General features: G+C 48.9%; 1 protein-coding gene across 3 annotated transcripts in view; it reads left to right on the top strand.

Annotated features, from left to right (window-relative positions):
- The window catches only part of ATG9A (autophagy related 9A), a 188,155-nt gene that overhangs the window by 82,237 nt on the left and 88,594 nt on the right, over positions 1 to 17,324 (top strand). For all 3 annotated transcript variants that reach the window (XM_078679150.1, XM_078679151.1, XM_078679149.1), the window contains exon 6: positions 766 to 907. In XM_078679150.1, the coding sequence (XP_078535276.1) occupies positions 766 to 907 (142 nt within the window). The remainder of the gene's footprint in view (positions 1 to 765; positions 908 to 17,324) is intronic.

Here is a 17,324-nt window from a genome sequence, read left to right as displayed (position 1 = left end):
AGTTGACTGACACTTGATGTTCACCCTTTGGGATCTTAGAAGAAGGTAGCAAGGACATTTTGTTCTGCACTTTCTTTAGCCTCGACAGGCTTACCAGGTGTGGCAAACTTTTATGTGCAATAGGAAAGAAAACGTCACTGCCAGCATATGTTCTGTCCCCGATGGGTTTGCTGTTCAGAGTTTCCTTAGCGATAAAGGGTTTCAGGACCCTTTCTTTTCAACATTTTAGCTCCACGGGCCACGCGTAGTGGGCACCATAGATGCTGCCAGTGTGAGAAACAGCTGCACCCAAACCCCACACCTCAGACTGTTTTTTCTATCACTGGCAGATTTGTTACAGACTCAATGCATTGAATTCTATACCTTCTATGTTAAGGCATTTGTGTATTTAGATTTAGAGCTGGAAACACTTTTATCTCTACAGTGAGTTTGAAAGCTTGTGCAGCAGGCAAGAAAAGAAGTTAACTAACAACATTCCTAGTTTTGATAAATCACATTAACAGTTGTGCTTCAGTCCAGGGAGGTTTTTTCTGTGTTCTGTGTTCTGTGTTCTGCGTTCCAGTCGGTTGAGTGGGAGTTTTGAAGAATATTTGTTCATTTTTGTTGAATATGAATTTGTCCACAAGTTGACCATTTTGAGGGGGAGGATCCCTCTCCTCCACATATAAGGATTGCTGTGGGTAAAACTCGCATAGAGCAGAGGGTTAAAAAGTGTTAGAATTTGACACCTCTGAACAATCTGAACTCCTCTGATGTTTTTTTCAGGATACAAGAAAATGGAATCCTCATCACAATGCTGATAATCGCTGGTGTTTTCTGGTCGCACCGACTGATCAAATTCATCTACAACTTTTGCTGCTATTGGGAGATCCATTCCTTTTATGTCAATGCCCTCCGGATCTCCATGGTAAGCCAGCTCTAGGTAAACGTAATCTTCCTGTCCATCGCGTCTGTATCTGCCTACCATGATAGGTTATGTCTTCTGAGAATGGTGCTCACCAGCAGTCAACGCTTCTCATTTTGTAGCTCAGTCATGCCTTATTTGTTGACTCGATGTTCTTACGTTTGTGTCTTTCTTTCTTCAAAGCGTTGGTACAGTGCCCCCTTGTAGATTGTGTGAGAAACTTTGACAAATCTATCTGTAGTGAGGTCAAAAACTAATGCATGTTCACCCATGCACCTTGAACCGTGTCTGCCTCACCAAGGCACCCACAAATGGTAAAACCAAGACCAAAGACAACCTGTTCCATTCTGATAGTTTTCTGAAGCCTGTGGTGCTGAGGAGAATTCATTCTAATGCTCACCAAAAGCGCACCTCAAGCACCAAAGGCCCAGCAGACTTCTGCATTAACTCCAGAAGGTCCATTTGTTTATAAACTGGCCCTTATGTCACTGGTCCTAGGTTGCTCTTGTTCCGGTTCAGGGAGCACCAGGCCTGGCAGTTCGGGCTGGACTGTTCCCATTGGAGCAGGGTCAAGACTCATTTGCATGGCTGGATCCAAGCAGAGGTGGCCTGGTGTAGAAACCATATTGGAGTGGGATTCGACCTGAGTAATTACCAGTGGCTGAAATTAATTCAAGCATTCCTTCCATCACTTTTTTTTAATACTTTAGTACCTCACTGATTAGGCTCCAGACCTTATTTGAGGCCAATCCTCTCCACTCAAAACATGAATCAGGCTTCAGAAGTGCAGCTCTCCAGGTCCGGTGGAGCTGACCATGACTCCACTCAGCCAGTTCCGGTAAACAGCTGATCATGTTTGGGTATCAGTCCAAAGTGAGGATATGACCAGTAATAAATCGATGAGGCCGCTCTCAATCAAAGCACTGGTGGTGGTGGAATCTTGGTCAGGGGTTAGATGGCCGTAGACTTGTCCCAACCACTGATGTCTGCAGGAGCAGCAGTGCGTGAGACCTTGAGGCATTGGATTCAATGCTACGGATTGGGAACTTTGCTTCCCTAATATCGATTCCTGAATATACTGGAGACTGGGGAACCATGTTGCTCAGCTCATAACCAAACAGGCCACATATCAAAAGATATGTTTATGTATTGGATGTGGGCATCTTTGAAAATGTAATTTATTTTCTTTCGCAGTGTATGATCAACCTTTCCCCTCTGGTAGCCATCTTAATTGCGACATAACTTCTGTATAATTCAAAACCTTTCACCAATTAGAAATTAGCAAATCTATCAACCGGTGTCTAAAGCTAATACCCTAAGTCAGTGTCCCAAGACCCACTGCCAGCTATCAATAGAGAAGTACCAGCATTCCAACAAAGCCAGGAAGACAAAACTAACCTATAGTGCGGGGTTCTCCAATGAGTAGCTTGTGAGCTACTGGCAGCTTACCATCCACCTGTGAGTAGATCTACTATGTGCTGCCCAGCATACTATATTAGAAGCTTTTGCTTGGTTGATTTGATGTATGTATTCCAAAATTTCAAAGTGTTTATTCAAGGCAATAATGTTTGCATTTTCAGAACACATAAACTGATGTTTGGAGAAAAATGGTTGAATTTCCAAAATATACTTAACCCTGGAATTTGAATCACATGAAATTAATGGAAGATCTTTTGGTCTTAGGCAGACCTATTACTGATTTTATGAACTTGCTGCCAGGAATAATGTAACTATGGCTCTTATGTATTACACTTACAGAGGCATGCCACATCGACAAAGCATTTTTTACTTTACTGCCGGCCACCCCACCTGATGTACTGACGTGAACACTGCTGGTAATCCTTCATATGGTGGCCACTAACGCATGGTGGCTGATATTGTCACTATTAGTAGCTCAGGATGATTTTCATTGAACATAGGTCGCTCTCATTACAGAAAAGGTTGGAGACCCCTGATTTAGTGCCATTTTTTGCCAGCCCTCAAGTAGGTATTTCAAGTCAGCAATCCTTTCAAGCAGTGATACTCAAAGTACGACCTGGGGGCGCTTGCAGCCCTCTTGACCCCCCTAGTGAACAGCAGCATGAGTTGCTGTTTAATTGCTGAGCACTAATATTTAAAATAAACGGGCAGGCATTTATTACCCTGCAAATAAGTACATGCCTGTTTATTTAACATTATTTTAGACCTCCTTACCCAATCCCTGACCCACCCAGATCCCCTACCACCACCCTGCTGACATCAGTGCAGCCCTCGGTCACACCACAGACCGCACTTTGCGGCACTTGGGCAAATGTTTGCGAGTACCCTTGCTTTGAGGTGTATTGAAGGGGTGTAAGGTATGAGAGTAAAACGATCAAATATCTTCGCTTTGGACTAGACGTTGCCCGCACATGCACTAAAGTCCACATCTGTGATCAGCACCCCACTCTGTCACTCCAAGATGAATCCCAGTACTCCTCGTCTAAAGTGCCGCTGTCGACTGTCTGTACTCTCTTCCCAGGATCACAGCCTAACATTCCAGCCCACCTTACCCATGTTGACATTTACTAGCAGGCATTTCAACAAGCCAGCGCCAGGGTTAGGTCACTGATATGTTTTGAGCAGTAAAACAGCAAAGCAGAGGATGAAACTGCAGCTTCATGAAAACTGCACAGCACGCTGCACTCATAATGCGGGCTGGAAGTTCACCCGACTCCTACTGTTGTTTGCTTCATATACACATTTCTATGCAGGCCCCACCAGTTCATATTAAAGTGCCATTGTGTCTGGGTTGGAACCCCCAGGCTGTCCCATCGTCGGGTTATATCCCGTCTTGCAATCATGAGACCTAGATTGTAAAAGGTGATGATATACTTTGTTATCCTAATATCACTCCAACACTCCAAACCTGCAAGGTTGGCTGTCAGACAATGATAAACCTCACACTAAAACTCCCTCACTTGAGGGCATAATCACACTCCTCACCTCTCCACACCACCTCCGATACAGGCCCGATCCAACCTTTCTTCTTTGGTCCTGTATTGTATACCCAGTGCAACACCTTGACCTGAGCTAGTCTGAAACCTGTGCGTATATCCACCTCTCCTGGGTGGTGCAGTTCCTTCTCTGAACGCGAATCTCCTACGTCTCCAAGATCTGCCTCTCAGTTAGTCCTCAGGTTTCCAAGGTCTTCCGGGAACTTATTCACGCGTGTTCCATAAGTCATGGAGACTGCCTTCTACACCAGGTGTACCAATAGGCGCCTGTGGTTCATCGGGTATAATTGGGTATCTTGGCATCCCCTTTTGTGTGGACCCTCAAGACATTAGATATGATCACTTTTATGGGCACAATGTGGAACTCTTCTTCGAGTTCCTTGTCTAACGTCTGTCCATCTGCATCTCGCACATCCCTTAACAGGGTGATGGCCACTATATCCTGTTCCAGAAAACTTTTCAGCAAACTCAGCTCATCTGGGTTGTCGAAAGGGGAGCTTATTCAATCAGTGTTCCTTCCCATCTCAGATTTTACATCCACTCTCTACGTTTCAGTTATCTTGGCCCAGTTATTCAGCGTTACCAAGTAGATCATCCAGTAACATTTTTATAAGTACAGCAGTGCTATTCCTTTGTCATAATCTGCTCATGTCCGTTTATTTAATGGGATATTTCCACAGCGGTGTTAGTACCGCTGTGTTTTGTCTTTGGCAGAGAGCCTTTAGAGCCCAGTACTGTGTGTTATGCAATGCAAGAATGTAAGAGCTCTATCATCTTCAATAGTGCGCCTGACCCCCCCAGGAGCCATAGCAGCAGTGCCGGCAGGTGTTGCACATCCCTCTGACAACCTGACTGGATAGTATTTTAAATACATTTGTGGACATCCTTCACTTTTCTTGTAATGTCGACGCTCAATCAATCAATCAATCAAGACATTTGTATAGCGCACTACTCACCCGTAGGGTCTCAAGGCGCTAGGAGGGGGGGGGTGCCGTCACTGCTCGAACAGCCAGGTCTTGAGATTCTTCCTGAAGGAGAGGTGGTCTTGGGTCAGGCGCAGGTCGGTTGGGAGGGAGTTCCAGGTCTTGGCGGCCAGGTAGGAGAAGGACCTACCTCCTGTTGTCGTTCTTCGGATGCGGGGGACGGCGGCGAGGGCGTGGCTGGTAGATCTGAGGTGGCGTTTGGGAGCGTAGAAGTTGATTCGGTTGTTGAGGTAGTTCGGGCCTTGGTCGTGTAGGGCTTTGTGTGCGTGGGTGAGGAGACGGAAGGTGATTCTTTTGTTGACGGGCAGCCAGTGCAGGTCTCTCAGATGTCCGGAGATGTGGCTGTTTCGTGGGATGTCGAGGATGAGTCTGGCTGAGGCGTTCTGGATCCGCTGGAGTCTCTTCTGGAGCTTGGCGGTGGTTCCGGCGTAGAGGGCGTTGCCGTAGTCCAGTCGGCTGGTGACGAGGGCCTGGGTGACAGTCTTCCTGGTCTCGGTGGGGATCCACCAGAAGATCTTCCGTAGCATCAGGTACATAAAGTTGTGCACAGCTTGGCCAGGTGAGACATAACCCTTCATTTGGTCTCATGCAGAAAGGGGATACAACTCTGAATTATCTCTGTTAATACTGAATGCAGAATACTTCCCAAAGAGCCGGAATACCAAGAGCATCCTACCTATAGTGGTCATTGGGTGCGCTATGTAAAACAGCATATCCCTGCGTACAGTGATATTCTTTCTTCCCTCCCAGTATCTGCTTCATCAGAGCTGCCTAACCATGCGTCTCCCCTGACCCTGTTCGCCTGTAGCATCGGCAAGAGAGGACACGTGTGCTGGGCTCCTCTTCCTATGGCAAATGACTCCGCTAAGATCCACCAGCTAAGGTTCTTGCTGTAGAGCCGGTATCTCGGAGTGAAGCCTAGGGTAAGAATTGTGAGCCAAAGGTTATCATATATGGCCATTGAACAGTCTCTAATTATTTTGCTTCATCAAGTCATAGGATCACCATTAATTCCACAATTCTGTTTGCATACTCTAAGCACATAAATAGGTGCCCAAGATTACTCCGAACAAAGTGGATTAAGAGGGTCCCGACTGCTGTCCTCTGATCTCCTGAGACTCTCCCTCAAGTGGATCCAGCGACCCGTATCCATTGCCTGCACTTCGGGTGGCACCCCACTGCTATTCAGATACGCGTGCAGGGGTCATGCGATCGCTGACAGTTGCCGGAGTCCACCACCATGGCAGCAAAACCCGCACTACAGGAAAGCAGCGCAGTGTACCCCGACGTCCTTTCCGTGTATCGGCCCTGCGGAGCTCGCCGTTCTACCCCCGTCTTGCCAGATGCTGCATATTTGTGGTCCCAGAACCGCTACCTGTGCTCCACCATGTCCAGTTGACTGGTAGTCAAGAAACTGCCTCACCGGAGATGGAGATGGACCCATTCGGCACAGGGTCAAGACTGATTTGCATATAGCCAGTGTCTAACCCAGGGTGGTGTGGAGTGCAAAAAAACGATGGATTTAGGCCCAGATCCTTGTACTGGGGTGAATGTATGACATTGTTCTACATTCTGTCCATCAACTGTGTTTTTTGCAATTTTCACCCCGAGTGGGCTGGGTATGCTCAGACGTGAGTCCCAGGCTCTCCACACCACTGGAGTCAAGCTATCCAGGCTGAATGAAGGCTGATAGCCAGAAACCGGTCCTTGGATGCTTGATTCCGGTCTGGGAAAGACATGGCATGGTAGTTCGGACTGGACTGTTCCCATGAGGCACAGGGTCAGAGCTGATTTGCATATAGCCAGTGTCTAACCCAGGGTGGTGTGGAGTGCAAAAAAACGATGGATTTAGGCCCAGATCCTTGTACTGGGGTGAATGCATGACATTGTTCTACATTCTGTCCATCAATTGTTGTTTTTGCACCTGAGATGGAGGCATGGATATTGTCCTCACGGTGAGCCCGCTGCCCCCCCTTGACTTCGGTGCCCCGCAGATCGCCTCAGTCAGCTGGCCGCCTCGATCCCTAGACCGAGTGCTGGGGCGAGATCTGATCAAGGAAACTCCCGCATCCCGTATTAATACCCTGCATATGGCTGCAGCCAGGGAGATGCCCACTAGCGCTGGGAAGCCCTTGGGCAGCTATGCGCTCTATAAAACCATCTAAAATAACACTGTGTGGAGGAGTCCATGTCGTCGTCTCCACTCAGAGCTTTCCCAAGTCAGGGGCTCGACTCCTACAACTCCGAGGGTCTTCTTGTGATGTTTGGCAGAAATAGAGCTGTAAATGGGCTTTCCATGGCTGCTTGATGATCAAGCAGTATAAGAGAAGGCCCCTTCAGCATGCGGCTCCTGCAGGGGCATGCGTGCATAAGGCAATTAGGCTCCCGAAATGGTGAGAGCGCCTGACGTCAGCGCTGATTGCTGTCTCCAGGTGGCCGAAATTAATATAATGCTTATATCTGTAGTGAGTGTAAGCAGGCCTGTGTTTGTGCCTTTGATTGCCTCTTAATGTGAAGATACTGCTTAGGGCTAGCTGGGACAAGTAATATGGAGATGTGTGTGACTTTTTCCTCCTATTGCAATTCTCTTAGATGTATATTTTGAAACTGCAAGGGGAAAAAATTATTTCAGCTCCCCTGCAAAATGAAACATGTTACATGCTGCCTTGTTTGTCTGCTGACCAGATTTCCACAACAGCTCCCTCTCCTCCCATAGGAGCCATCCTCCTTCTATGCCCCTCTTGTCATCTTTCTAATAAAGTAGGAAAAAAATCCCAAAACCAAGTAAAGGACATCAGCCCCAGTACAGCTCTAATCCCATTGCCTGGAAAACCAAAAACCTCAGCCCTGAAGCTCCACCTAGTGGCCAATCCATTAATGGTGACTTTCACTCTCCTTCAAAGAAAGTGAAAATAATCCCCAAAATAGAGAAAGCTCTTTGCCCCTGCTGCTGCCCTAACCTCATTACCCAGCACAGCAAAGAGGGCTATGCCCTTACCCCATCCCTGGAACTCCACCTGGTGGCCAAACCTTTTATGGTGACTTTCACAGTGAAACCCTCAGAAACCTTCATTCTTCATATTACGTCTGATCTGTCCTATGGAATTTAGCCCTTTCCATGCAACTCGCTCCCAACTGTGGCCTCACATGGAAATGTCATGGAAAGCTATGGTTGCAATTCCTACCGCATAACATTTCCACCAAATCTCTCCAAACATGCTGTGAAAAATTACAAGCACAAACTCTTCAGAGAACATCCAGAAACTCTTTCATCAGATATCTACTACAGGTCAATGCTTGGAGGCCTTATATCTGGCTACACCCTCTGCACCAAGACACCAGCCAAATGGAGAATAATGTTCCAACAGCATCTACATGTTACCAACACAATCAGCATCCCTAATGGATCCAAACTCACCTTATCCCCACCCCAAAATTTTAGCGGAAAACTGTCCATATCCATATCCAGAAGTGGATGCATCCTAATCCAAGCCTCTGAACAGAACTTCTCCATCTTTAACTGCCACCTTCCCGCTCTCTGCAGCTCTTTGTCATCTGCTCTCAATCTTACTCTACCTCCTAACCCCACACAACACATCCCACACTCTCGCCTCACCCAGTAGAACCTGCCACCCACCAATCCCCACGCACCAACATTATTGATGCCCCCACGTGCACCCTCCCCTTTCCTTAACCCCCACGAAGACAAGGCTCTACCACATGAATTATCTCCCCCTCCTTCAAGATCCACTTCTCCTGAACACTCAGACCAAACTACACACCACACCTGATTCCCCACAGTCCCGGAACCATCTCAGGCCAGAGCCAACTCTAACCCCTATTATAGCCTACGATGACAATCCGTTAACCCTTCTCTCTGCGATAGAGTCAACGGCGTCTCAGAAGATCCCCTTAACCACCCGTCTGGAACTTAAAATCAACACTATGCTAGAAGAACTCGCCTCACTACGACAGGGCATCAAGATCTGCCCCAATCACGCAACCATAGCAAACACCGACTCAGCCGCAATCATACCCTGGACTCCTCACACCTTATCACACCCCCAACTATCCCCTATACTAAGTACCACTGTAAACCCAGATGCACCACAGCTGTAATGTCACAGCTGGAAGGGGAAATGCTGAGCCACACATATGCCACTGCTTCCAGCTAACCCTTCTACCCGAACTTTAAGGATTTCCTTGGCACTAACAGGATTCCCCCAACTAATCACCTTCTCAGGCCAACTCACATCCATCTAGCTTACTCAATCTGAAATGAAAACATCACCCAAACGAAGCTGCATGTTATTAAACTGTACGTCAGCAGTCAAGCATGCTACAAAAATAGCGGAAACCATCCTACTTCATAAAATCGACATATGTTTTCTGACTGAAGCCTGGCTAAACGTCCACTCATCCTCCATTATCAATCTCCTCACCCCACCGGGCTTCTTAATCATTCGCTGAGACCATATAGATCATATTGGTGATGGATTAGCCATCATACACAATAGTGATTTGTGCCAAAAACCCTTCCACACAGTTGAATACGATTCTTTTGAATACCTAGGGGTCAATCTCTCCTCCAAAGTCTCTAACCCACGCCATCTATCACCCACCAGTGAGAAATTAAATTCTTTGAGAATTTAAGAGACCTAATAAAGCTCAACTTCATCAATGACTCTACTAACATTATTCTAGGAGACCTACACTTGCACTTGAACAATGCTGATGATTTAACAGTACAAGCCTTATCCTCACTCCTGGAATCAAAAGGTGTCACTCCACATTGCAAGCATCAAACCCACAATAAAGGGTCTACTGTCGACACAATTATTTCCAACCGCAATATCATTTCCCTCCATCCCATCCTACCCATCGACTGGACTGACCACCACTTAATTCTATTCAATCTCAATGTCAACCAACCTAAGCTCCCTATCCAAACCCATCGTCCTAATCACTGGGCAAGGATTATGTATACAATCCCTCAATCAGAGCTAGAATCCCTAATCAGTTCCCAAATTCTCCCGCCACCCAACCTCTCTAACACAGACGTCCTCACCTCCCAGTATAACTCAAAAAGGACAGAACGTCTCGACACCATCGCCCCCCTAAAACTCAAGAATTCTAGAAGTATCCCTTCCAGATCCTGGTTCTACAAAGACCTTAACAAGGAGAGGCAACAACTGAGACTGACTGAACGAGCTTGGAGAAAACAACCCCTGCTGATTCAATTCTCCATCCTCCATGCTGAATGCCTAAAATACAAAAAACATATCTACAGAGAAAAATCTTCCTTCTCTCGAGCCCAACTTGATCATTCCAGCAACAGACCTAAGGACCTTTTCAACATAATCAAACGCTAAACCTTCTGTCTCCCACAACATTCAATTGTCATCTCTACCTTGCGCTGTGAAGTGTTTACCAAATTATTCTCAGATTAAATGGCAAACATCAAACTCTCTCTAGACCCCACCACCTCTTCGCCCGCTTCTAATGACCCTTCTACCAAAGATGGCCCTCTAATTGTTAGCTCCCCAACCAATAGTACACCCATACCCACCCCCTCAGTGAGCAATTATTCCAACAACAGCTACTTATAATTGAAAATCACTGCAACCTATACCAAGTTTGAAAACATCTCTGAAAAATGGAAGTCCTTGAAAAACTTTCATGCATGCTGACTTCCAACCTCTCTGGCCCTCTTCCTTCTTCTCTTGTCAAAAATTTCAGACACGTCCTTTCTCCAACTTGGGCTAAAATCAATAATTCCGCCTTATCCAGTGGCTCTGTCCTCGCCTCTCTAGAACTTAACAAAGCCAATCCCCTTCATCAAAAAGCCAGAGGCTGACCCGAACGACCTTTATAACTATTGACCTATAACCAACCTCCATCTTCTTGTCAAAATTATAGAAAAATGTGTGATCTCACAACAACGACATTGAAATATTTAACCTATATAACACCGTCACCGGGTTCAGGAAAGGCTGCAGTATGGAGACTGCAATCCAGAACATGAATGAAGATTTACACAGATCTCTTGACGACGGTGAGGCCTGCCTCCTAATACTCTTGGCCCTCTCAGTGGCCTTTCACGCCATTAACCATAAAAGTCTCCTAAACACCCTCTGACAGCGAGCTGCCATCAACAGAACTGTCCTGCAGTGGTTCGCCTCATACCTAAACCAAAGATCCCAAGTAGTCAAAGTAAGCAACTCCACCTCGCCAGCAGTATTGTTCCCACAAGGAGTTCCCTAGGTTCAATCTTGTCCCCTGCTCTGTTCAACCTCTGCATGAATAGAACCCTTTGCAATTGATCCTGAAACAGGCCAGAATTGCTTACTGTTAGAATTGAGGGTCTCTGGCTGGCGCAAGTATTCACTTGTGACAAGCAGGGACCCTCTCCTCTAAGTCAGGGCGAAGGTTGACCCCTTAGAATTACCCTTGCTCACCCTCTAGGTGCGAGGCGTGAGCAGCCAAGGCTATTCTTCAGGCGTTATTCAGTTAAGCATTTGTAATAACACACACAGTAAAATGTACCAATCCCCCCGCAAATGAACACCAGGCTGTGAATATATAAAAATACGTTCCTTTATGTAAAAATATATATGCAGGTAAGACTTATCACAAGACCAATATAACGTTTTTTAGGTAAGCCACAAGATTGTAAATAGGCAAGCTTTTCTTTAGTTTCAAGTTCCAATGTGGATTTCCTTGTTGAATCACTTCTTTATAGTTCTTTCAGTTACAGTTATGTTTAAAGCACCTCCTTGCACCAGTTCGGGTGACCTTAGACGCGCCCTGGGCCTCTGGTGCGCTTCGCAGCACTTCCCCCGCTCTCCTGGCGGAAACTGACCCGGACCCTACCGCGGCTCACGCATTGGACGTGAGGACGCCTGCGTCACGTAAGGCTCTTCCCAGCGGCTCGGGGACAGAGCTAGATGCGAGCCGAGCTCGGCGGTGCGACTTGCAGTGCGGTCAGGTAGGGAGGCGGGGAACTGGGAGGCCCGGTGCGCTAGGCTGCACACTCACTCGTACTCACGGTTCCACAGAGGCGGGTGCGGCCGGTGCGATGAAGGGGAAATAACAACGTTGCGGGCCCCTAACCCGATACCACAGCTTTGGGGACTGTTGCGGTCTCTTGGTGAGAGTCGGCACGGGTCAGTGCGACTCCGATGATTGGGGGCGCTTCTGGATCCTGACGTCAGCGGGCATGTGCAATCAGGCAGGCACGGCCCGCGACCCTTTGCACGGCGGTGCGGGGGTCTCCTCAGCGGGGGCGGCGCGGCCTGACGAGTCTCTGGGATAGCGAAGCGGGGTCACAGGGCACGGCCCGTGCAGCTGTCGACCCGGCGTGGATCGCGATCGTCAGAGGAATTCCGGCGGGAGGGGTGAGAGCGTCTCAACGCGCTCCAGTAGCAGGCAAGGGGCAGAGGAGCAGGAAGCCTAGCCCGGTGGCAGAGAGCGACTCCGATCGGAGCGAGGCTCTCACGGGGACAAAGGCAGGCAAGCTCCCGAGTGCCACAGCCCTAGGAGGGGCGATGAGGAGCGCAGTCTGGTTCCAGCGGAATGCACACACGGCTCAAATGTCAGGACGAGCAGAAGCACCAAGAACCCACTAGTCCTGGGGTTCAGATCAGGGGGCAAGCTCCAACAAGCCCTTGGAGAATGTTTCAAGCACAAGTCAGCAAAGTCTTTTTAGCAAAGTCTTCTCCTCTCCTTCCTCAGCAAGGCAAGCAGCAGGCCAGTCCTTCCAGCGTCTTCTTCTCCTTCTATTAGGCCAGAGGTTCTTTGTGGGAAACAGGATTCTGATTTACAAGGAGCAGGGCTCCTACTTTTATTCAGCATTTCTTTTGTCTTTTCAGGCCAGGGGGGCCTTTGCATAACTGCTTTCAGTCTCTGAGTACTTGTTGGGTGTACTTCTGGCTTCTGCTTTCAGTGTGATGGCAGGCACATCAGACGCTCCACAGGGAGGTGGAGCCAGCATTGTGTGGACAGGGGCAGCCAGGAGTACCTTGATGACAGTGCTTCACCCTTCCTGGGCCAGGTGCAGGCTGAGTCATCAGTCGCTCCCCAGGGGGGCGGAGCCAGCATTGTGGTGGCAGAGCACAGCCTGATTCAGAGTCCAGGGGCATTCCTACCTCCCACTAAGATGTAATCCTTGCCTTCACCACCTGTCATCCCCCAGCCCTGTCACTCACACAACCCAGACAGTCAGATACACATCCTGCAGAGGCGGGCTGAAATGGTTAGGCAAGCAAATGCTAACTTTCTAAAAGTAGCATTTGCAAACACAGGATATTAAAATAAACTTTACTAAAAGAAGTATTTTATTATTCTGAGTTCAGGCATACTAAACACTATCTTCTACCATGTTCCCTGAGCCTGGGATTATAGAGTGTAATAATTCCAGCAGCCCATCTGGCCTAAAAGGAACAGGTAGCCTTACAATAGTGAAAAACGAATTTGGCAGTAATTCACTATTAGGACATGCCACACTCATCAGAGCATGTCCTACCTTACACTTACAATGCACCCTACCCTTGGGCCTACCATAGGGGTGACTAATATGAAGTTAAGGGAAGGTTTAGGGGCTAGCAAGTGTGTGCACTTGCCCAGCCAGCATGACAGTACCAGACTGCACGCAGGTTCTGCAATGGCAGACCCTAAACACATTTTAAAAAGCTGCTTCTGTGGGTGGCGCAACCAACGCTGCAGGCCCACTAGCAGTATTGGCATTTACAAGCCCTGGCACTCCTGGTGCACTTTACTGGGGACTGACAGTAAATCCAATGAACCAATCATGGACATCAATCACAGTTACACTTTACATAGGGAGCACTTGCACTGCGGCACGGATTGGCCGTGGCGCAGTGCCCTGAGCAGCGGACACCAGCAAAAACATCTGAGGCACATCAGCAAAAAGTGGAAGGGAAACTCACGCCAAGGTGCCAGGTCTAACACGTGTCCCCTCCAGCTGAAATGTGGGGGGAACTACCCTTCCCCAGGGAGTTCCTCATCACTAAGGCGGAAAAACCTGGACAGACCGTCAGCATTGGCGTGATCTGTGCCAGGGCGATGTTCCACCGTGAAGTCCATACCCTGTAGGGAGATGGACCACCTCAACAATTTTGGGTTCTCACCCCTCATTTGCATCAACCATCTGAGGGGCCTGTGGTCTGTCTGAACCCGGAAGTGAGACCCAAACAAGTAGGGTCTTAGCTTCTTCAGCGCCCAGACCACAGCAAATGCTTCTCGCTCTATTGCACTCCACCTACGTTCCCGTGGAAGTAACCTCCTACTGATGAAGGCTACAGGTTGGTCCCAGCCCTCCTCAGTCATCTGTGAGAGAACAGCCCCTACACCATGCTCTGAAGCGTCTGTTTGCACTAGAAAATCCTTGGAGAAGTCAGGGGCCAAGAGCACGGGCGCCGTGCACATGGCAGTTTTCAGGGTGTCAAAAGCCTTATGACAGGTGTCAGTCCAAATCACATTCTTCGAAGTCAGCTCTGTCAAGGGGGCCACAATAGTGCCATAGCCCTTGACAAACCTCCTGTAGTACCCAGTGAGCCCCAGGAAGGCTCTCACTGCAGTCTGGGTCTTGGGGGGCTCCCAAGCCTGGATGGTCTCAATTTTGGGTTGCAAGGGTGCCACCTTGCCACTCCCCACTTGGTGTCCCAAATACCCTCTGAACCCTGCCCAATCTGGCACTTGCTTGCCTTGCTTGTGAGGCCTGCCTTGTGCAGCGCCATCAACACTTCCCAGAGGTGTCGCAGGTGTTCTGGCCAGGTACCACTGAACACTGCGATGTCATCCAGGTAGGCGGCACTGAACTCATCCAGTCCAACCAACACCTGGTTGACCAACCTCTGAAAGGTGGCAGGGGCATTCTTCATTCCAAATGGCATAACCCGGAACTGGAAATGCCCATCTGGTGTAGAGAATGCTGACCTCTCTTTTGCCCCATCGGTCAAGGCGATCTGCCAGTACCCAGACGTTAAATCAAACGTGCTGAGGAACCGGGCAGCCCCTAGCCGATCAATGAGCTCATCAGCTCTGGGGATAGGGTGCGCATCAGTCTTGGTAACTGAATTGAGTCCTCTGTAGTCCACACAGAACCGGAGTTCAGGTGTGGCTCCCGGCGCAGCAGCCTTTGGGACCAAGACCACGGGGCTGGACCAAGGTCTGCTGGAGGACTCAACCACCCTAAGAGCAAGCATCTTGGAGACCTCCTCCTTGATGCAGCCCCTGACCCTGTCAGTCACTCTGTAGGCCTTATGCTTTACAGGTAAGCTGTCTCCTGTGTCCACATCATGGACGCACCAATCTGTGACACCAGGAATCAGGGAGAACAGATCTGGAAACTGCCCCAGCAATTGGCGGCAGTCTTCCTGTTGCTCAGGCGTCAGGTGGGTGAGAGGTTAACTCCATCCACTGACCCATCTTTCTCAGAGGCTACTAAGAGGTCAGGTAGGGGCTCAGACTCCTCCTCCATTCCATCATCAGTTGCCAACAACATGCCCACTTCGGACCTCTCCAAGTGGGGCTTAAAGCGGTTAACATGTAGGACCCGCAAAGGGTTCCTGGGAGACTGCATGTCCACCAAGTAGGTTACCGGACTCTTGCGCTCCACAACCTCAAATGGACCTGTCCACTTATCCTGAAGTGCACAAGGCTCCACTGGGGCCAAGACCCACACCTTTTGCCCAGGTTGAAGCTACACCAGAGTGGCATTCTGGTCGTACCACCGCTTCATCTCTTCCTGGCTGGCTTCCAGATTTGCCTCAGCAAGTTGCCTGAAGCGCCTGGTCTGGTTTCTGAAGGCCAGCATGTAACTGTATACATTCTGGGGACGTTTCCTGGGAGATTGCTCCCAGCCTTCCTTTACCAAACTCAGAGGTCCTCTCACTGGGTGACCATACAGCACTTCAAAGGGGCTGAACCCTAGAGACTTCTGTGGCACCTCACGGTATGCAAAGAGAAGGCATGGCAAGAGGACATCCCAATAACGCCTCATTGGATCTTCCAGGCCCATGATCATGCCTTTCAACCAACCCATTTCCTTGGGGATGGTAAGGGGTGGTGAACTTGTAGGTTACACCACACTCTTGCCAAAGGGACTTCATATACTTGGATATGAAGTTGGTCCCCCTGTCACTCACCACCTCCCATCAGTGCACGTCCCACCACGGGGGCCGTCACTGTCCTCAGAGGGATGGCTTCAGGGTACCGGGTGGCATGGTCCACCAAGACCAGGCTGAACCTGTTGCCCATGGCTGTCTTGGGGTCCAGAGGCCCAACAATGTCAATACCCACTCGCTGGAATGGCGTACCGACCACTGGGAAGGGTTGCAGAGGAGCCTTGTGCCTCCCTCCGCTCTTACCACTTGCCTGGCAAGTCTGACAGGACCTACAATGAGCGTCTGAGCTCTTGTGCATTTGGGGCCAATAGAAGTGGGTGACAAGCCTGTCATAGGTTTTGTCCATCCCCAAATGTCCTGCTAACGGCACATCGTGAGCCAACCCCAGTAGGAAGGCTCTGAACTTCTGGGGTACCACCAGCACACGGGCTGACCTAGGTTCAGCAGCCTTAGGCTCTGAATACAGGAGGTCATTCTCCCAGTACACATAATGTGTCTTGGCCTGAACACGCTTGGCGCCGAATCTATTCTTAACCAGCCCTTTGACCAAGAGCATCTTTTTGGGCCAACAGTTGATACATCTTTAGAAAAGATGAAAAAGGACACAGTGACTGCAAAGTCCATGGGTGCCTTGCAATACCCTAGGGGTTCATTTTGTCGCTCCTTTTACATGGCTGGCTCCAAAACCATTAGCTCAGAACATCCCTCTTCTTCCTATAAAACCCCAATCAAAACAATTCCTCCAGAGGATACTGTCGTGGAGGGTACAGAGGCAACAATGGTAAGGGAAGAGGTCGCAGTAACAATACCCGCACCTCCCCTACCACCAAGCAGTGACTTCCCTTCACTTACCCCCGACTATCCCACTCCTGTCTGGAATTCCATCACCACAGACAAGTGGGTAAGACAAATTATCCAGTATGGTTATTGCTTGGAACTCACTTCTCCCCCCCCAAATATCCCTCCCTGACAACGTCCAATGTCCCGGGAACAGCTCACTCTCCTCAACCAAGAGGTTCTTTCTCAATTACAAACACATGCAATAGAACCCGTTCCCTTACATCACCAAGGCACAGGAGTTTACTCCCTCTACTTTCTAATTCCAAAAAAGGACGGCACTCTCAGGCCAATACTGGACCTCGGACCGTTAAACCTCTACATTCAGTCAGCCCACTTCCACATGGTCATTCTCTAACAGGTGCTCAGACTACTTTAACAAAGCGAATTTCTCTCTCCACTCTAGATTTAAATGGCGCCTACTTTCATATTCTCATTCACCCCGCTCACAGAAAATATCTCATGTTCGTGGTGGACG

This window comes from Lissotriton helveticus, chromosome 3_1 (assembly GCF_964261635.1).
Source record: "Lissotriton helveticus chromosome 3_1, aLisHel1.1, whole genome shotgun sequence".
Lineage (NCBI taxonomy): Eukaryota > Metazoa > Chordata > Amphibia > Caudata > Salamandridae > Lissotriton > Lissotriton helveticus.
This window is presented reverse-complemented; position numbering and strand designations above follow the sequence as displayed.